The 22743-nt window shown below is 40.9% G+C and overlaps 1 protein-coding gene across 1 annotated transcript in view; it reads left to right on the top strand.

Annotated features, from left to right (window-relative positions):
- jbug (filamin-type immunoglobulin domains fbug) overlaps positions 1 to 22743 on the top strand; it is a 355562-nt gene that overhangs the window by 312391 nt on the left and 20428 nt on the right. Inside the window, exons 35-39 of the mRNA XM_080267010.1 lie at positions 10083 to 10222; positions 10401 to 10604; positions 11034 to 11232; positions 15746 to 15852; positions 18684 to 18839. Coding sequence (XP_080123136.1) covers positions 10083 to 10222; positions 10401 to 10604; positions 11034 to 11232; positions 15746 to 15852; positions 18684 to 18839 — 806 coding nt within the window. The remainder of the gene's footprint in view (positions 1 to 10082; positions 10223 to 10400; positions 10605 to 11033; positions 11233 to 15745; positions 15853 to 18683; positions 18840 to 22743) is intronic.

Below are 22743 nucleotides of genomic sequence, written 5' to 3'. Positions count from 1 at the left end.
TGTCCTATTAAGCCCCAAAATGTAAGCATTTCTTCCTCACTTGGTTGCAATCATTATTCCAAGTTTAGAGGAGCTTAAGTATCCTGTTGTTTTCAGTAATGTTGCTGAAAGGTAGGCACACATAAACAAACGTATCCTTAACAATAACCTCATTGTTGAAGATAATGAATGCTTTAACAGGGTGAGAAAAAAACAAATACTCAGTTGTTGGCTGTACCATTGCTTTCAGATTGTTTTAACTATATTCCCATTATAATCTCTGTTTCCACTAATATTTAATAATTATTTCTCTTATCATCTTGTGCTTTCCCTCAGTCATTAAAACCTGTACATGAGATTAAAGCAGTGAGAATGTGAAGTGAATGATTGTGAAATTTATGGTGATAAGAATGGCTAAGAGGCAAGGGTGTTTGGAGAGTTTCATCTCTCTTTCTTCCTTCACCTTTCCATCTGCCTCCACTATTTCTTTGCCCACTTCCACCCCTTACCTTGCAGCCAGCCTCTTTGCCTGTACCCTCTTTTTGTAACCTAGTACAGTACCTGCATGTGATAGTAGTAGAGGCACTTGGAAAACTGGGGGAAATACATGTCAGTATAAATCAGTGCAGATGGTAGAGCTGTAATGAAGATTGTAAGACCGGATAATATAGTATTGTAGTGTACATAGTGGACATTTTTACTGAGTACAATATAATACATGTGGATGGTGCTTACGAGTGTTATGAGTAAACTGGTTTCATGATTAAGTACTGTACTATAGTCTACACCATGTCCACTGCTGCTTTGTAAGTCGGCAACATTGGAGCAGTTTGTTTAGGTATCTACAGTAGTGTTATCAAGACCAGTGTATAGTATTGTGGTTTTGTGTGGCAGTGTTCCCTATTGTTGGCCATTATCACCTCGCGCCTCCTCACCCTCCCTTATCACTTACTGCCTGAGTCTGAAATGTTCAGTTCAGTCTCTCTGTAAGACTGGTGCTGGTAGCTGGTTGTTATAGGAATTTGGTGTCAAAATTCGCAGCAATGCCATGTAATCTCTGTGAAATTATGTAGTGACATGAAATTTCATAATTTATGGAGTGTTCTACATGTAATATAATGTAATTCAATGCAGCTGCTGCATGGGATTTTAACCTTCATTCAGTTGTTTACATGAATGATATAGTTTTTTACTGTAGACAGTAATTCAAGAATTCTATGGTGGGCTACTACCATGTCACATATATAAATTACTTCAGTAACTACAATTGAAAAAAAGTACTTGTGCTTTTTTTCTTAAGTGTATTTATGGAACATCAGATGATAACATGTGCAAACTTTTTCATCTACATGTCGAAAGTAAGAGGGTTAGATCTTAGAGACTGGTTGCAGTGTACAGTACCTTGCATACTTGCAGTAGTAGCGACATTTTTAATAATGCTGGTGTCCTTCGCTCTGTAACAGGAATAATGAGATTGTGTGTGTGTGTGTGTGTAATTCACCGGGTCGGTCAGGATCACCTGATGGTCGTGATCGTCAGCTTTTACCCTCCCGGAAGGGAGCTGAGAGCTCATATAGTCCGATCTAAGGGCAAGGCTGTGACCTTCACACACACACACACCCGTCCTTTTGCTCAAGGGGGACAGTAACCACCCACTTCGTCAGTGAAACTTTTCGCAACCTGAGCGAGGCGCGAACTCCCGTCTACCAGATGGCAAGCGAGAACGTTACCACTGCACCAGCGAGCGGTGTGTGTGTGTGTGTGTGTGTGTGTGTGTGTGTGTGTGTGTGTGTCATTTTGCCAGCTATTCATTATTTGTAAGCAGTGTCATTTAGGCTGTCATTTGTGCGTTATAATATTATACCAATATGAATATCTTGCCTATTTTGCCTTTGCTGTCTCTTTATACTTTCCCTATTGTAGTTCATGCTGTTAATCTGTTTTCGTAAATCTGTATTTCATATTCTAACTCACCCTCGCACGTGTTTCCTAGACCTTCCTCCTCTCTCTCCCTGCCTCTGCCCCCCCATCTCTCTCTCCCTCTCTCTCTCTCTCCTTCCTTCCTTCTGGCTCTCGCTCCCTGACCTTCATGCATCTCCTCCACACCCTCTTTTTCTTCTCCTGCCTCTCCCCCTCCCCACTGTCTCTCTATGCACTTTCCCTACTGTCTCTGTTCCCCCTCCCCAATGTCTCTCTATGCACCTTCCCTACTGTCTCTATTCCCCCTCCCCAATGTCTCTCTATGCACCTCCCCTACTGTCTCTATTTCCCCCTCCCCACTGTCTTTCTATGCACCTCCCCTACTGTCTCTATTTCCCCCTCCCCACTGTCTCCGTATTGCCCCTCCCCTTCTGTCTCTTCCTGTCCCTCCCGCTTCCTACTGTTTCTCTGACTTTCCTTCCATCTCCTGCCCCATCCCCGCTTCGCTGTCTGTCTCCCTCCCCAGTTTTGTTCCCTCCCTCTCCCCCACTATCTCTCACTTCCCATACCCCAATAACTCTCCTCCTCTTGTCTCACTTTCCTTACCCCCATTGTCTCACTTTCCTTACCCCCATTGTCTCTCACTTCCTTGTCCCACACTGTCTCTCATTAACCCTCCCCCAATGTTTCTTCCTCCCTCTCCCTGCCCCTTCCTCACTGTTTGTCACATCCTCTATTCCACTGTCTATAATTTCCCCTATGTCTCTTTCTTTTCTTCTCCCTCCCCACAGTCTCTCTTTGCCCTTCCCTCTCTCCACTGCCTCTCCCCTTCCCCTTCCCCCTCTGCCTCTCCCCTTCCCCCTCCCCTTCTGCCTCTCCCTTTCACCCTTCCCACTGCCTCTCCCTTTCACCCTTCCCACTGCCTTTTCCTTTCACGCTCCCCACTGGTTCTTCCTTCCCTTCTTTTTCCTCAGTGTCACCCTTTTTTTTTCTGCCTCTTCCCCTCCATGTTCTCTCTCCCTTCTCTCTCCCCCTCCTTACTCTCTCTCCCTGCCTCTTCTCATCCTCAGTGTTTCCCCACAGTCTTCCCCTGTCCTATTCCATCCCCACTCTCTCCCTGCCCCTCCCCACCTTCACTGCCTCTCCCTGCCCCTCCCTGTCCTCACTTTCTCTCCCTGCCCCTCCCCACCTTCACTGTCTCTCGCTGCCCCTCCAAGTCCTCACTGTCTCATCCTTCCCCTCTTACTTTCTCTGTATTTCTCTCCCCCTTCCCGCTGTTTCTTCTCCTCTTCCTCCTGCTCGTATTTCAGTCAGTTTTTGTTCTCATTTAGCTGTGTTCTTTCAGATATTGACACTCATGTAGGCTATATGATTGCACAGCGAGTATACTGTTATGCCATGTGTGTGTTCTTACCTAATTGTTCTTACCTAATTGTATCTTTACAGGAATGAGTCAAGCTCGTACTGTCCCGTGTCTTAGACCATATTTATCGTACATATCCTTAAATTTGTGAATTGTTTTGGCACACACTATTTCATTCGGTAGTGCATTCCAATGATCAATTGCTCTGTTTGGGAAACTGAATTTCCTTACGTCTTTATCACCTCTCTTCTTATGCAGTTTTTTGCAGTGTCCTCTTGCTGATGCTTCTCCATATGTTAAGTAATCATTTATGTCTATTTTCTCCTTTCCTGATATGCACTTATATAGCATTATCATGTCACCTCTTTTCCTTCTCTCCTGTAGTGTTGGTAGATTCAGTTTATTTAGTCTTTCTTCGTAGCTTAGGTCTCTTAAGCTTGGTATCCATCTTGTAGCGGCCCTTTGAACTTTTTCAATCTTGTCTATATGCTTTTTGAGATGAGGACTCCAGACTATTGATGCATATTCCAGGGTTGGTCTGATGAAGTCTTCATTTATGTATGTGAATGCTATTCTCATATCTGCAAGCAGTGTATACATGTTCCGTACCTTCTCGCTGATGTGGTCAGCCGGAGATAGTCTGTTATTGATAATCACACCTAAGTCTTTCTCTCTTTCTGATGTGTATAGGGTTTTATTTCCTAACTTATAATCCCAATCAGGTCTTTTTCCACTTATACCAAACTTGATTACATGACACTTGTCCACATTGAATTCCATTTGCCATGTACTACTCCATTCATGAAGTTTATTTAATTCTTCTTGTAGCTCCCTACAAGAGTCTGTGCTAGTAATTCTCCTTTGTATTTTTGCATCATCTGCAAACATATTCAGATAGCTCTCATTTCCAGTGTTACTGTTTATATCATTTATGTACACTAAAAACATGATTGGTGCCAGCACCGAACCCTGTGGTACTCCACTAGTCACTTCTTTCCATGATGAGTAGTTTCCTCTTAGTACTGTCCTCATTTCTCTTTTTATGAGAAAGTCTTGCATCCAACAAAACAGTTTGCCTCGAATTCCTCCTTGATGGTACAGCTTCCATAAAAGTCTTTGGTGTGGTACTGTGTCAAAAGCTTTCTTGAAATCTAAATAGATACTGTCCACCCATCCTTCCCTTTCCCGTATTGTGTTTGTTACTCTGTCATAGTAGCTCAACAGATTAGTAACACATGATTTTCCTTTTCTGAAACCAAACTGTCTTTCTGTTATCATACTGTGTTCTTCTAGATGATTTACCCAAGCTTTTCTTATAAGTTTTTCTAATACCTTGCTTACAACACTGGTCAGTGATACTGGTCGGTAGTTGAGAGGATTTTGTCTATTTCCTTTCTTGAATAAGGGGACTATATTTGCTTTTTTCCAAATATCAGGTAGTTTCCCTTGACTCAAGGATTTCTTGAAAATTAAAAATAATGGTTTACTTGACTCCTTTGCACATTCTCGTAACACCCAACATGAAATTTCATCAGGACCACTTGCTTTTCCTCTGTCTAATCTACTTAACTCCTCCTGTATTACTTTTTCTGCTATTTGTATATCTGGTAGTATGTGTGGACATGCGTGTTCCACATAGTCCCTTTCAAAATTTTTTTCTTCTGTAAAAGCTAATTGGAAATTCTTATTTAGTGCTTCACAAATGTCTTTGTGTATAAGTGATTCCCTCGTCCGTAATGGATTGTATTATATCTTTTACTTTGGTTTTGCTTCTGATATAGCTGTAAAACAGCTTTGGTTGATCACTACTTTTATTTATTATATCCTCCTCAAACTGTTATTGGGCTTCCCTCCTTATTCTTGTATAGTCGTTTCTTGCCTGTTTGTATTTATTATACGCCCTTTCACTATTGTGTCTTCTGTATCTATTCCACTACAAATCTCTTCTTTCTTTTGATTTTTTACATTCTGTATTGAACCATTTCTGTATTTTCTTATCTGCTTCTTTGTGCTGTGGGATGTACTTCTGGACTCCTATTTCATAAAATTCACAGAATTTTTTATATACAGCATTTAAATCTTGTCCTCTAAGCTCATTTTCCCAATCAACTTCTAAGAAATAGTTCTTTAGGTCTTGATAATTTCCCTTTTTATAGTTTAGGCTCTTTTTGTAGCTGGCATTGCTGTTTACTATGTCATATGCTATCCTGAAGTTATAATTTAGTACTGCATGATCGCTTTTGCCGAGTGGAGGGTGATATATTAAACTGTCAATGTCATTTTCTTGCCTAGTAAATATTAGATCTAGCACTGAAGGTACATCAAGTCCTCTTTTTCTAGTGGTTTCCCTCACATGTTGCGTTAAGAAAAACTCTTGTACGAAATTCAGGAGCTTTTGGTCCCAACAGCTTTCTTGGCTATTTATATCTAGAGTATTCCAATTTATATTTGTATTGAAGTCCCCAGTTAGTATAATTCTTTCCGATTTCTCTTCCATTTTATGCAGAAAGGATCTTATACTTTGAATTGTACTCTCTGCCAGGTCCTCATATTCGTCTCTTTCCCATGTGCTTGATGTGGGTGGCATATACAAATTGGCTACAATTACTTTACCTTCAGATGTGTCAATCTCTACTGCAATCAGTTCTACTTGTGATGGTATATCTAGGTTTATTTCCTTGACTTTTAGATTTTTCTTAGTTAAAATTATAATTCCTCCTCCTTTTTTTAAATTTCTGTCTCTTCTCCATATATTGTATTCCTCTAAGTTTAGTATGTCATTGGATATCCTTGGTGTTAATTTTGTCTCAGTTAGGCATATTATTTGTGGTTCATTTTCTCTGACATAATCATTCATCTCTAGTAATTTAGATACCATTCCATCCACATTTGAGTACATCAACTTTATCATCTTGTTTATATACTTGTCATGACATGGTTCTGCTAACTTCCTCCTTTTTCTTCCATCCTGTTTGTGTACCACTTTCGTACCTGCAATCCTATTACTTTGTAAAAAAATTTCTTCTTGTCCTCTTCTGATCTTCCCTCATTTTTTGTTTTTGCTTCCTCCCTTTTCCCTTTCAGTAATTCCAGTTCCTCTTGTGTTAGGCATCTTTTTATCCATACATTTTTGAACTCCTCTTTTTCCATAAGATTCTTTGCATTTTTTAGTATCTCTTCCACAGTGTTTACACTCTGGAAAGTCACCTTTAGAGGTCTTGTCTTGCTTTTCTCATATTCCCCTAACCTTTTGTGTTCCTCTATGTCTTTACTACAGATTTCCTCTGATACTTCCTTCAGTAAGGTCATTACATTTGCCATCTCCTTTTTGTCTCTAGTGATCTTGTTTTTAATTTCTTCCTCTTCTATACCAGTGATTACTATTGATTTATTTATTTCTACTGAATCTCTGACTAACTTTGGATTGTTTTGGATTATTCTTTTCACTTCCTTTTTAATGTTTTTTTTCCTCCACCCTTGTTTCTAAGTCTTTCTTTACTTTCACCATTTCAGCATACGTGGTTTCTACATCATTTTTGTAGCTTTGCACAGCTTCATTCACCTGTGTTATCTTCTCCTCAATATCACTGCTCTGGTCCATAAGACTGCTTGCTTTTCTAATTGTCTCTGTGTCATTTTTGAACTCTTCCATGACACTCTCGTGATTGACTACTGTACTTGCCATTTCACTCACTTTCTTCCTAAGCGTATTCAATTCCACTGTTAGTTCACTGATGGTTGTGTCTTTCTTATTGGCCTCCCTTCCTAGTTTTTCTATCTCTTCCTTTTGCAAGTGCATTTGCTTCTTTATTTCATCAATTTCATTTTTGAAAGCCATTTCTAGTTTGTGTACACGTTCAACCAGTCTATTGTGAGTCTCCACTTCAACCAGTTCTTGGTAGAAATCATCATTTTGCTTTTTGCTTTTGTCCCTTTTCTTTTCCAAATTTGTTTTACTGAAGTATGTATCCATTTTGTAATACTAAATGAACGGAGTATGTACTTACAGAGTGACCACGCTTTCCCCGTGTTGCTGTAGTATAAACAAACCCAGCTGACTCAACGCATCGTGGTTCTTTGTTGTTTGAACCAGTCTTATTTAAACTTATTATTTCTTTACATTTTAATAATGAAAAATCATTTAGTCTAGCCTGGTACAGGGCTTGACTCATTCAAAGATACTAATTTAGGTAATTGCCACTGTTTTGGTACGGAGCGCCGATGTCCGACGTCTGTGTGTGTGTGTGTGATTCACCGGGTCGGTCAGGATCACTTGATGGTCGTGATCGTCAGCTTTTACCCTCCCGGAAGGGAGCTGAGAGCTCATATAGTCCGATCTAAGGGCAAGGCTGTGACTTTCACACACGCACACACCCGTCCCCTTGCTCGAAGGGGACAGTAACCACCCACTTCGTCAGTGAAACTTTTCGCAACCTGAGCGAGGCGCGAACTCCCGTCTGCCAGATGGCAAGCGAGAACGTTACCACTGCACCAGCGAGCGGTGTAAATGTGTGTGTGTGTGTGTGTGTGTGTGTGCGCGCGCATGCGTGCGTGCATGCATGTGTGTGTTTGTGTGTGTTCTTACCTAATTGTTCTTACCTCATTCATTCATTCATTGCCAGACGCCATGTATCCCAAACGGGGTGGTCAACGGCTTAGAGTTAATTGTTTTACAGGGAGGAGCACTAATCCTCCACCAACCCCACTTGACACGTAGGGATGCCAACAGCATCTGGTGTTCCCAGGTGGTCACCCATCCAAGTACTAACCAGACCCAACGTTGCTTACCTAATTGTATCTTTACAGGAATGAGTCAAGCTCGTACTGTCCCGTGTCTTAAACCATATTTATCGTACATATCCTTAAATTTGTGAATTGTTTTGGCACACACTATTTCATTCGGTAGTGCATTCCATTGATCAATTGCTCTGTTTGGGAAACTGAATTTCCTTACGTCTTTATCACCTCTCTTCTTATGCGGTTTTTTGAAGTGTCCTCTTGCTGATGCTTCTCCATGTGTTAAGTAATCATTTATGTCTATTTTCTCCTTCCCTGATATGCACTTATATAGCATTATCATGTCACCTCTTTTCCTTCGCTCCTGTAGTGTTGGTAGATTCAGTTTATTTAGTCTTTCTTCGTAGCTTAGGTCCCTTAAGCTTGGTATCCATCTTGTAGCGGCCCTTTGAACTTTTTCAATCTTATCTATGTGCCTTTTGAGATGAGGACTCCAGACTACTGATGCATATTCCAGGGTTGGTCTAATGAATGATGTTATTATCCTTCTTAGCATGTCTTCATTTATGTATGTGAATGCTATTCTCATATTTGCAAGCAGTGTATATATGTTCCGTACCTTCTCGCTGATGTGGTCAGCCGGAGATAGTCTGTTATTGATGATCACACCTAGGTCTTTCTTTCTGATGTGTATAGGGTTTTATTTCCTAACTTATAATCCCAATCAGGTCTTTTTCCACTTTTACCAAACTTGATTACATGACACTTGTCCACATTGTGTGTGTGTGTGTGTGTGTGTGTGCCTGCCTGCATGCCTACCTGTGAACTGTGTAATTCAAACAATTTTATCCCAGTTTTAACCAGCTTTGCACAAGGGATGAAGGTAAGCTGAGAGGTTGACCCAGTTTTTTTTTTTTTTTTTAGAACAGTGGGTCAAAGGTCATTGTTACGAGGCAAGGTCAGCTTGAATAGTTTACATTTGATTTAGACCAAATGTGGTGAATGCACGGAAGGTAAGGCAAGGATGGAAGAATTCAATTTTAAGATCAGTTTGTAAGTGGTCAGCGTCAGATTTGTAACCATGTATGTGTCTGTGTAGGAAGAATGTAACTTAAGCAGTTTTGACCTAATTTTCACCAAACTTGGTGGAAGAGTTGAGAATCAGCCAAGAGATTGATCTGTTGTTTTTGTGAACAGTAAATCAAGAGTCAAGGTCACACAGCAAGGTCAGCTTAAACAGTGTTGCTCTGATTTAAACAATAGCCCACTCGATGTAGTCCTGCTTAGGGTGTCTGGCCTTTCCTTTCTTCCTTCCTTCCTCTTCTGTCTTTCTTTCCTTCATTTTTTCCACTTCCTTCTGCCTATAGGTGACTTTCCCTCCTTCTTCCATCGTTCTTTCCATCATTCTTTCCTCTTCCTTCTGCCTGTTGGTGACTCTACACTGAGTGACAAGCCAAATGGTTTCCTGTACACCAGGAAACCATTTACTACACTGGTTGGTAACCATATAACCAAATTATGGCACCTGGTGATTTAGTGAATACTGTAATTACGGCGCTCCAATTGGATTGACCTGGTGCAGGTTTATATGCAAGGGGTAGTTGAGGTTTATTGCTCATGTAATACCACTCAGGGATATGTGGCTGGTCACTCTTATCCTAAATGTCAGGACCAACTTGCCTAGCCCTGGGCTTTTACAATTTTCATGAGGCAACACAGGATTGGATGATGGATGGATGGATAAACAGTGGCAGGAATGAAGGTTGTCATCAGCCGCATAAATTATTTTAACTGCAGTAGCTTAGTGCCTAGCCTGCGACCAATGTCTTAGGCATGCCAGGAACCTCAAAGTGGTAGTAAAGGGTTGATTGTTTATGGGGAGTGGGTAGCCTAGTCATTGGCCTTTTCAACCTGAAGAGGATAGTAAGGAATTGATTGTTACTATTATGGAGTGGGGATATCCAGGGTACAGCTCTCTGATCTCATTCTTCCCTGTTTATTCAACAGGTAAGTGTTGTAGATTGTATGTATGAAGAGTTTTGTTTACTTCTTGGGATAAGCATGTGAATTGCTTATTTTGCAGGGTCACCGTTCAGGTGCCGTGTGAGTGACAGCAGCCAAGTGGTAGTGTCAGGTCCTGGACTGAAAATGAGTTCCCTTGCCCGGCCTGCCCTCATCACCATTGACCCTCGCAGTGCAGACGTTTCACACTGTGTCATTCAGGTTTGTGTACATTTTGATACATTTCATATATGCATACCTTTAGATGTTCTTGGATATATGCAAATGGATATTTCATAAGGCAATATATGACTCATGTGTATGAAAATATATTTATGAACAGTAGGTTCTATATGTGTAAAGCACAGAATAATTTAGGTTGAGTGTACTGGTGTATCAGGTAACATCACCATCGGGAGCCCATGTGCCCATCAAAGTGTCTGGGGAACTACCAAGCAAGCTTTCTGCAGAATTTCAACCCCTGGAGGTGGGGCCTCACTCTGTAAGTGTCAGTATGGATGGGGAGCCAGTGGGTGGCTCTCCTTTCACCTGCAACATATATGATGTTACAAAGGTTCAAGTAACTGGATTAGACCACACCAAGGTGAGACATGATATTGCTGTTAATCATTCTCAAGCTGTCTCTCTTCTTTCTTCACTTCTAGCACAGATAATATCAGGGAGGATTAGCTGAAAGAAAGGATGAAGAGAAATTTTGTATAGTTTATCTCTCTACATCACCCATTCCTTCCCAGTAATTCTTGTATAGTTTTACTGATCTAGTTGATAATGTCCATGGCTGTTTTTGATGGGTTTCATGATTGTCATAGCAGTCAGTGTATGATTGTCACATCAGTCAGTGTATGTACACAATAAATTTAACTAAATGCAACTACAATATACAGTTTGTGTAGAAATGGCTGATACAACAGTAACTTTTTAATGGTCATTATTTTTGTATTTAATTTGAAATTTCATGTACAGGTATTATAATGATATTTTTAATTTATGCCCAATTACTGTACCTTGACAGGTGAACCGTCCAGTGACATTCACAGTGGATGCATCACAGGCTGGGGAGGGGACACTGGAGCTGGTGGTTACGACTGCCAAGGCCTCTGTCAGGGCAGAGGTGGCCGCCAGGTCACGAGGACTCTATGATGTCACCTTCACACCGCATGAGCCCATCCCACACTTCGTCAACATCACTTTCAATGAGGAAGATGTTGTGGGTTAGTTACCTGATGACTTAGGTTTTAGCATTTATGAAATTGCTTTAACCCTTCCACTACAAATAGTTCATCATAAGCTGAATAACATCTTTTGGCAGTAGCAAGGTGAAATAGAAAATTGCTACTGTATTGAAGGAGATAGTGGAGTTTGTTTCTAATCCCTGCTGTCAGAGCAATCCTTTCTTGATTTGAATTATATTACCTGGTGATACCAAGAATGATGAAAATATAGTGTCTTCACTATAAGAAGTAAAGGTCAATTGTTCCTCATGACATTGTTGCACTGTCATTTTTGCTGCACCTTGCAGGAATTTAACCTTTGCCTATCAGTTGACAGACCAGGTTTTTTCCATTTCACCATGCTGGTCACTGTGGCTACTACTGCTCAGAATCATATAAGCAAGTAGGGTGGAGCCACCTTGAATCATACTACTAGTGGAAAAGTATTTGCATAGAATGTGGAAAATGTTGGGAATAAAAAAACAACACCTGTTAGTGAAATCTGTGGAAATTGCCCCTCTTTAGACCTACAGTTAAGGTAAATGCATTATTTGCAACGCACTGGAAAAAAGAAAATGGGGTACATTTTGTATGAACCATAACATGGAGGTGATGGTCCATACAGACCAAGAGGCACCAAGAAAGTACAGTATTCTTAAGCAAGCACTTAGTCTCATAAATCAATAAAAGATGTTTCCCGCATGTGTTTTGCTAATTTCTTGGAAGACCGGAAGAAAGTACTGGTATTAGAATGGAAAATCTAAATACATTATCTATAGCTAGAAATAATCCCATAAGGGGTGGTCACAAACAATTTGCCTCCATGTTACCCTGTCCCTTGCTGCCATCCCTCAGCACAAACTAATCACCAGAATCTTAAAAACAAACTTGGAGAATTATATCAAATGCTGTCTTACCAGCTACTGTACTTATCTGGCTGACAAGCACCTGTTACACTCCTGGGCAAGTCATCATGAACACAAATTTTATAATGTTGTTTCACAAGGTTCTGTTCTTTCACCCACACATTTCAACCTATACATGCATGACATTCACTTATCCCAGCTTCCCATATGTATTGGCTCTTATGCCGATGACATTTCTGTGACAGCCCAACACCACATGTCATACATAACTTGCACACTGCAATAAAACTTCTATAACACACTTCTGCAGGGGTGCACCCAGGGGAGGGGGCCTGGGCCCCCCCCCTTAGCTCTCTGGGTCCTTTAAAAATATATATATATATATTTATTTCGATAACAGCAAAGCATGAAAAATTGGCAAGTACAAACAAAGAGTAACACATGAGCCAGCCGCTCCCTGACTCTAAACCTGCATATGACCTCCCAGTAATTATCGGATTACCTGACCTCACCTCACTACGGGCCCCCCCCTTAGAAAATTCATGTGTGCGCCCCTGCACTTCTGGCATGGTTCATGGAAACAAGCTGACAGTTGCTCCAGCCAAATCTACCACTTCACTCATGACCAGAAGAAATCATGAGTACAGGTACAGGTACATCCCTAACATCACACTCAACAGTGTACTCATGCTACACACACACTCCCTTCATTAAGATCCTTGGAGCAACATACAGTGTCGGGATTCACCTTCAAGGACCACACACATGACATCACGAGGTGGTGCATCCCCAGACTCAGCGCACTCAGGACAGTTACAGGAACAGACTTTGAGCAACCAAAAGATATATTCTCCTTACTCTACAAACAGTACATTAGATCAATGATATCCTATGCCTTCCTGGCATGGCCCCTCCCATCCTATCCAACACCCACTGCAACACCTTGCAAATCATACAGAACAGTGCTGTACATATCATAACTGGTTGTACCAAAACCACTCTCACAGCTCACACTTTGAAATTAAAGTCCTTCCCCATTAGGGAGGAGAGGCACACAGTTCTACAAAGAAACCTGTGCTAACACACAACACCCCTGTCATTATATGAGAGAGCCACACAACACATCTAGACACTTCAAACAGTCACCACACAAACATTACCAGGCTCTTCAACAACATCCCACCTCAAAACACTTCAGTAGTACCAATGAAGAAACACCTACATACCCATGTCATGCACAGGACAGTTCAACACCTTGATCAGAGCACTATGCTGGTAGTATGACCTCATTCCTGATGTTCACCCATTAGAGGTATTATTAACCAGAGCTAATCACTTTACCTAATAGAACTAATCACCTTCAGCACTGTTCTCCATTCATTGATCCACCCTGTGAACAAGTCTACATCTTTTCTATGTGACCTTGATCGGCCTGTACAGCACCCTACCCTTATTCCTGACTGTCTTGGAGAGTTTCAACATACTGTTTCCATGTCCAAGAGCCATCTGTGTTTGTGTCTCGCACATTATGGAGGTCATTCCCATACCTTTCTTTTATCCCATGACTAAAAAAAAAAAAAAAAGAAAAAAAAAAAAAATGGGTTTAACCTTGGTTGTTCTAATGTTGGCCACAACAAGGAGAAGGCCTACAAAAGATACTGCTACTAACTCATCTCTGATTCTCATCTATTTTATTTTTGCCCAGAATTGTGCTGTCTGTTCTGCTTAGAATAATTTCATTCTTACCAAATGCTCTAAACTTTTCAACTCATATCCTTCCTGACCCTTTTGGTAACTTGTCAAAAACCTTTCTAACTACTTTACATCATCCACCTTCCCTCTTCTTTTCTGCTGTGATGTCTCTGTAACTGTTTCTTCTATTGAAAAAGCAGAGCTCTTCACCCAGACATTCTCCTCCAGTTCCATCTAAAACAATTCCAGTGCTGTCCCCATCATTGACTTATTCATGACTTACAATAAAATTTTGCCAGTTGATGTAGTATCTGCCCTCACTGGCCTCATTACTGTACTAACAAGGAATACAGGCCTGATGGGGTCCTTCCTGTTGTTCCCAAGAACTGTGCTTCTGTGCTTAAACCCTGCCTAGGTAAACTTTTTCACGTTTATATGTTAACTTGCACCTTTCCGTCTTGCTGGAAGTTTGCTGTCATTCAGCCTGTCCCAGAGCAGGGTACCTTTCCCAGCCTTCTAGCTACTGCACTTTAACATCCTCTATTTCTATAGATTTTGAATTACTCTTAACAAATGTACAGTATTTAAAAACACCTTTCCTGTCCCCATCATTGACTTACTCAAGGCTTACAATAAAATTTCATCAGTTGATGTAGTATCTGCCCTCACTGGCCTCATTACTGTACTAACAAGGAATACAGGCCTGATGGGGTCCTTCCTGTTGTTCCCAAGAACTGTGCTTCTGTGCTTAAACCTTGCCTAGGTAAACTTTTTCACCTTTATATGTTAACTTGTACCTTTCAGTATTGCTGGAAGTTTGCTCTCATTCAGCCCATCCCAGAGCAGGGTGACCTTTCCCAGCCTCTAACTACTACACTTTAACATCCTCTATTTCTATAGATTTTGAATGTACCCTTAACAAGTATACAGTATTTAAAAACACCTTTCCTATCATAACCTTGTCTCCATTTGCCAGTATAGTTTCCACCAAGGATACTCCCCTGGTGATCTTCTCACTTTCCTTTCAGGCTCCTGTTCATCCTACTTTTGGGACTATGGTGAAAGCTATGCCACTGCATTTGACATTTCAAGGGCTTTCAGTCAAGTCTGGGTCAGATCTTTAATTTCCAAACGACCCTCTTACGGTTTCTTTCTTATTATGTGTCTTCATCTCTAGTTTCCTTCCTGGTTGTTCTATAGTTGCTGCTTTAGACAGTTGCCAGTTTTCCCTTGGAGCTATCAGTAATGGTTTTCCTCATGGTTCTGCCCTGTCACCAACTCTCATCCTTCTATTCATCAGTCACCTTCTAAACTGTACATCTAATATTATCCACTCCTTCACTGGTGACTCCACCCTTCACCTTTCCATCTGCTTTTAGCGGCGTCCATCGCAGCAGTATGTGCCCAGGCATCTCGAAGTGAATGGACCTTGAATTTGGCTCTTTTACTGTATTTTATTTTTATTTTAATTTATTTATATATGTATTTATTTGTTGAGGGAACAATCGTGCAGGTTTCCAGCCTTTGGTTTCTTTGACTTTGCATTAAAAAAAAAAAAAAAAAAAAAAAAAAAGCTGGGTTTGGGTCAGGTCATCATCACCCAGCTCTCCTCTGTTACCTGCTTAGATTTAGGTTGGGCAGAATTACAGATGACATGTGCCCTTCCAGTAGAGTAGCCTGCACAACACATGGAGCATTGCACAGCACAGGTCATAGGAAGACAGACACAACATGAATGGTGTTGAAAACTTGTGAGATGAATCCACAGTGGCAGTCACTTCTCTGAAGTCATTGGGTCTGCTGGACCAGACATGACTGGAGTTGAGCTCCAGCAACAATAACCCCCAGTTGTCTTTAATCTTGATTTTCAGTAAATCAGGTTATTCAGATTTTAAGTCTTACCCATTGTAGTCTTTGAAATATGAGATGTTGTAACACTTGCATTGGACCATCAGGATCACCATTTAAGTGTGAGGTGCGTGAACTGGAGCCCCGGGAAGTGAGGCATCTTCAGCGCAAGGAGAGTCAGATGGTTACAGCCAAAGGGGATGGACTCAAGCAGGTGAGATACTGACATTCCTTATTCAGAAAGTTATTATATAATTTTATTCTGTCAATTCCACAATAATTTGGAGAAAAAAGTACCATCCTATAAAGGTGACTGGCCAGTTCCCCTAGTTTACAGCATGGAAAAAGTTGAGATATGTTGGAACACATCAGTGGCATATAACAAGGACTTGAATGTTTTTTCTTGTGACTGACAATGCCAATTGGAAATGCTGTGCTGAATGTGATACTATAAACTTTTGCTAATAACCATCTAATATAAATTGTTAGACTAAATTTTTTTGTGCAGTTTATGTGGAAAACTGACCTGGATGGAATTAATTAACAGACATTTAAAGTATTATGTTATTTAACCCCTAACCGCCGGGTGTTGGTCGGAATTGGTGGCGTAGCACCGCTGGGTGTCGGTAGGAACCACAATTTGAGGTGGCTGCCACTTTATCTCATCATCAAAAGCCCATGGGAGACTCCCACCAGCCCGCTTAACCATACCGCAGCTGTCTCTATGACTTTGTCAGGTGTAGGACGATCCTTTCTTATTCTTTCTCATCCGATTTCATTCCTGCCTCACGTGGACTTTTGCCTCATCTACCCCTTCCAATCCTCTTTCCAAGAATACTAAGAAAGGATCTCAGTGATAGTACCACAGGGCATGCCTTGGACACCTTATCTAGTACTGTAATAGAGAAGGTATCACGTTGAAAGCAAAGCCATAATCAGGGCCACAGGCAGACACATGAACACATCCTGTTTTGCCTGACGAAAAGTAGTCCTGTTCCTCATGTCACTGCTAATCAATGCAGTGACCTAGAAACCTGGGGATACTTTCATTTGCGAGAAGAAGAGTTGATGAGCAATATGATCTTTAATTCATTTCCCTGGCTGCTACAGTTTCTGAGATATTAAGGATAGAAGTAAAGCTATGTTTTTGTTTTTGTTTTCTGTACTGAGGTGAGGCCTAAGCAGATTTTAGCCCAGCATTCATGGGTTAAGGAGGCTTGTGTTCCTCTATGGTTTAATTAAGACTGTTAGTGTTATTGATGACTTAATGCAGGATCTTTCCTAAGCTGAATATAATTATCAGGAGGAAGTACTTTCTGTCTGTCTGTTTGTGCATGCATATTTGTCCTTGGTGCATAGTCAAAGTTTTTTTTTGCCTTGGAAAACAAAATTTTGCAGTGGTAGACATCCACCTGACCAGGTTGTAGGTAGGGTGGGACTAGCAAGGGTCTGTTTACACACAGACCAGTGGAATGAGAGAGGGAAGCTTGGGGGGGTTTGGTATTGTGGATTTGCTATTAACATGAGAAGGGTTTGAGTGGATGGTGTAGATTAGTTGGCAGTGTAAGTGGGAGCGTAGTGTTACTCATATCAGCTGGAGTGAAGAAAAAGATAAGGATAGGAAAAGAGGGAAGAACTGAAGATGAGAAATGTGAAAATATGTGTTTATAATGGAAAATGTGCTTTTCCTTCACAGTCACATCTATGATAGTCTGTATTATAATGATCTGATTTCTGTATATTTGTTTGTTATTGTAACACAGCAAAAACAACGCCATGTAGCACAGTTTTGGTTAGAGCAAGGTACCGTTAAAATGTTCTAACTTGAAGAATAAAACAGTTGCCAGTCCTATCAGGCCATCAGTTCCACAGTTATGACTCATTTCTTGACATTGAGCAGAGGCCACCAAAGACGGCCTTTAAGCGAGTCATGAAAATGATAGTGATAGTAGTGACAGTGATTGTAATTGTAGTGGTAGTGATGATGGTGGTGTTGCTATTCATTGTGGCAATAATGGCAGTGATGATAGTAGGACAGTATTATAAGATTTTTACCTAGGAAAAAAAAAAAATCATAGAGATGGACTTCCTTCTGGACCAGGTTTTAGGCAAGGTGCGACTCCTGTGGGCAGTCTCCTCCTTGGAGGGGGTTCCTCTTTTAAAATATGACCAGTTATATACAGTACTTATTTTTTTTTCTTTACAGTGGTATACCTACTCCTGGATCAGGTTGTAGGCAGGGTGGATCCTTTGGGCCAATCCCTAGGGGGTTGGCCGCTGAGTGTCCCACTTGGCATGTACTGCCACAGTTGTATTATTATTTTTTTTTTAATATGTTCAATAATGCTGGGTACCTCTGTTAGTAAAATACTAGTGACTGTGGCCCTATCAGGGTTGTTCAACACTTCCCCAAATGACAGCCATTTCTGGACCACACTACACTTTGCTTGAAGTCAGTGATTAAGCGTTGATGTAGGAGCAGGTGCTTCATCACCCTGCTGCATTGTTCAGCTGCAAAGCCAGTGAAAACAATCAGGGGTCAAAACACCCCTTTAGAAAATTTCAGTTAACATGAAATTGAAATGGGCCCATCTGTGACCCTGTTGCAACCATCCTGCCGGGTTTCATTGAAATCCCTTTCATAGTTTTGGCAGCACTATATACACTACAGACACACACCCAGGATTGTAGTATGATATTAGTGTTATTGAGACTGTTTCTGTCCTTTTACTATTAATGCCTGCAGTCTGGTGACATTTTATTATGTTCTTGCTACCTTCAGAGGCTTTCCCTCAGCTTAGGAGAGTTTTCAGACTGAAGGAATTATTTATACCCTTTATTAACCCCTTAACTAATAGAGGTCTGATCTAGATTAATAAAAACTCATCAGGTGGTGGCAAGAATGGTGTAAAAACATGTCACTGAATTCAAGTGGTTAAGTCTCCCCTTAGTTGAATAAAGTGAAGGTGGAGCAAGAATAAAACAGTAAAAGAGGCACTCCTGCTGAAGATGTTAAGAGTATTGTAGGTGTTATGCTTGATACAGGTGGTGACAGGCAGCACAGCATCCTTCACTGTGGACACCAAAGGCCTTGATGGAGAGCTGGACATACGTGTGACTGGCCCTGATGGTGGACAGGTTCCAGCTCGACTGGTGAAATTGCGTAGTGGTCTCCACCGTGCTGAGTACCGTGCTGACCAGGTAACTCACTACTCACAACTCTGGCTCGAAATATTAACTGTACTACTCTATTAACGTACACCATGGTGCTCCTACCCCTCACAAGGGGTCATATGGGACAGTTTTTTCTTTTTTCCCTCCACCTTTGGCAAATGGAGGATGAATGTAATGATCCAAGCCACTGTGATTGTTGTGGACTCTTGTAGTCCAGCCATGCAAAGATAGTTTGAAGGGTGAGGGTACTGTTTGTTTAGCTCTGACCTTGTGAAACTTATATGATTTCATCCACTCCACATTACAGTACTTGATAGCTTTTTTTTTTTTTTTTTTTTTTTTTTTTCCTCTGCACTGTAGTGGCATATCAGCAAATGGTTTGGTTGATTTTACTAAGAGAACAAGAAACTTAGCTTCTGCAACACATATTGCTAAAGACATTAGCAAAAGTATCAAGAACCTTACTATTAGATTATATACATTTTGAACTTGTATTTTGGTATGATCAGAGACCCATGGCGTGTAAATACAGGGCTTTCAATAGTTCTCGTCTCTCGGGCTAGTACAGTAGGATGTTACTTCACTGTAGGCTTCTCAGTCATGTGCAGTGGTGTTATATCCAAATTACAATAAGTTTAGTGTGCTTCCAAACTGGCACTGAAATTTTACTTACCATTTTTTTTCAACCATCACCATGAAGTGCTTTGTGTGGATTGTTGATTCTTGTCAGAGTTTTGAAAAAATCCAGAGAGGAGTGACAAGTATTTAAACATACTTACAGCATTGCAGTAATGTGGTTGTATTAATCCTAACTGGATAGTTCAGAAAATATAATATGGAGTAGATGGGAAACTTTTAAATGCCATCAGGAGTATGAGTGAGGGTGCCAGGGCTGTATTGTGTTACTGTCTGTAGAGAGTAAAGTAGAACTCTTTTATTTGGATGTTTGTGAGAGAGGGTAGGGTTTGGAGACTACTTGTACTCATGTTAACCTGTGATGAATAAGTCCAGGTACTGCACATCCAGATAAATGAGGTATTACTTATAGTTGCATTTAATAAATTGATCCGGGCTCTGAAAAAAAAAAAATTATATATACAAAAGTGTTTTATTCAGGAGTAAACATATTAAGCTGGGGGTTCGATGACACACTTATCCAAGCGACCTTTAAAAGTTAGCACTTTATTACAATTGACTACATTGGAGGGCAATTTGTTCCATTTATTAACAACTCTATTAAAGAAGAAATGTTTAGCTTTATGCGACTGGAATCATTTGCCAATTATTTTATACCCATTGCCTCTTGTATAATTTGAGCAATGAATTGTGAAGTATATATTGACAGCCATGTTATCATGTCCTTTGAATATTTTGAATACCTGAATTAGATTTCCTTGTAACCTCCATTTAGTTAGGGTAAAGAGATTCAGAGCATCTAAATGTTCCTTATATGGTTTATTTCTCTGTCTAGGTATCATTTTTGTCATTCTTTGCTGTTCTCTTTCAAGTTTCTCCATATCCTTTTTATAAAACTGTGGCCAAAATTGAATGTAATACTCCAAGTGCAGGCATATACAGGAATTATACAAAGTGAGGACGATATTATTGGACTTATATTCAGATGCTCAACCTATGAATCCAGTCAATTTATTGGCTTTTTTCACAGCTAATGTACTGTACATTGTTTGCCTGGTTTCAAATCATTTTTTATCATAACTCCTGAGTCTTTTTTCATGGTTTCCCCTACCAAGTCGAATATAATTCATGTTATAACTAGTTCTTACATTTTTACTGCCAGTGTTTAGCACTTTACATTTATTAATACTGAAATCCTTGTGGTAGGTGAGGGCGCTCACCATCCACTCACTCAATGTAGTGCTGCTCTCGGGTGTCTGCCCTTTCCTCTCCATCGTTCTTTCCTTCCATTCTCTTCTGTCTTTCTTTCCTTCATTCTTTCCTTGTCCTTCTGCCTATGGGTGACTTTATACTCCCTCTTCTGTCTTTCTTTCCTTCATTCTTTCCACTTCCTTCAGCCTGTGGGTGACTCTACATTGAGTGACAAGCCAAATGGTTTCCTGTGCACCAGGAAACCATTTACTATGCTGGGTGGTAACCATATAACCAAATTTTGGCGCCTGGTGGTTTAGTGGGTAATTATTGCGCTGCAGTTGGATTGAGCCGGTGAAGGTTTATATCCAAGGGGTGGTTGGGGTTGATTGCTCATGTAATGCCACTCAGGGATGAGTGAGGCTGGTCACTCTCATCTTAAATGTCGGGACCAACTGCCTAGCCCCAGGCTCCTATGCTCCTCATGGGGCAATGTAGGATTGGATGATGGATGGATGGATGGAATACTGAAATCCATTTGCTGTGCTTGGGCCCAGTTAAACAGTTGATCAAGATGTCTCTGAATTGCCTGCCTCTGCAGTGCTGTATCTGCTCTGTTACACATTTTAGTATAGTGCATCCCCACACAATACGAACTCACATGGTGCGAATCACCTACAGTGCGAGGTCAACCCAGAAAATGCTTATTTTTATCGACTGCAAAATCAGCTAATTGAACTTCCCAACATGCGAATCGGCTGTATGATTCCAAGGCAAAAATGGACTTCTTGCCATTACTACGAGTGTCGGGCTGGACAATGCGAGTCAGTCACATGAAGGCAGGAGGCCGGCAACAAGCCAGATTCAAAGTGGTGGGTGGCTGGCCAGCTATCTGCATGCCATCTACCGACTTTCCTGGGTAAACAGACACTTCTCTTCCATATTGCCACAAGAACACATGTTGTACCTCGCATCCTGTGGTCCATTGTAGCATCATAGCATTATCCACCTGTCATCATGGTCTCAGCTATCGACTTTGAAGGCTTTATGGCACCTCCAGGAGACCTCAGCAGTGACGGTGAGAGTGACAACGGGGTGCCCCGCCCTGCGGGGCAAGAGTAGATGCCCCGAGCCTGAGATACCCATCCCCCTCCCTTAAGAAGCCCAGAAGTCACTTACGTAAAGGTACATGGTGTTCTATTTGTTGGTCCTGCTAGAAGTACTATCAGACAAAGTATTAGCAGGGTAGAGTAGGCTGGAAGGGGACCCAAAGACCAAGCCCTGGGTGGGCTGGCCACCATATAACATTTTTCCCATAAGTTCTTTGGTTCACACAATGCGAAATCGAAGAATGCAAGGGTTTCTGCCACCCATAAACTCATATTGTGTGAGAGTGCACTGTATCATCAGCAAATTTTGAAATCTTGCAACACAATCCTTCATCAGTATCATTTATAATTATTGAAAAAAGAGTAAGACCTAACACTGAGCCCTGCAGCACTCCACTTGCAACATTTATCCAATCTAACTCTTTTCCATATATTACAACTCTTTGCTTTCGTCCGGTGAGCCAATCTTCTACGCATCCGAGAACACTGGCACTGAAACCATGTGCCTTTAGCTTCTGAAGGAGTATGGAACTTTGTCCAAAGCCTTTTGAAAATTGGGGTAGACAACATCAAATGATTTATTCTCATTGTACGTGTTCAGCACATCACTGAAAAAGTCCAACAGATTCGTGAAGCAAGAGCGGATTATTTTGAAAACCATTGTGATTCTTTGATGAGATGATTTGTTTCTAAGTGTCTCACAAACCTGTCCCTGAGAATAGTTTCAAGCAATTTGCAAACCACTGACGTTAAACCAATTGGGCGGTAGTTTTCTGGTTGAGCTCTGTTGCCCATTTTGAATATGGAGTTACACTTGCAAACTTCCATTCATGTGGCACCTTACTGCTCGTAAGTGATAAGTTAAAAAGTTCAGACAAAGACTTTGATATTTCATTCTGTGGTTCCTTTAATACATGAGAAGATAATTCATCCAGTCTTGGTGTTTTATTCTCTTTTAATTTGCTAATTGCAAGTAGCACATCATGATCACTAAC

This window comes from Coenobita brevimanus, chromosome 23, assembly GCF_032717465.1.
Source record: "Coenobita brevimanus isolate Jiangsu-jjx chromosome 23, ASM3271746v2, whole genome shotgun sequence".
Taxonomy (NCBI): domain Eukaryota; kingdom Metazoa; phylum Arthropoda; class Malacostraca; order Decapoda; family Coenobitidae; genus Coenobita; species Coenobita brevimanus.
Note: the sequence above shows the minus strand (reverse complement) of the source record. Positions and strands in the feature narration are given on the sequence as shown.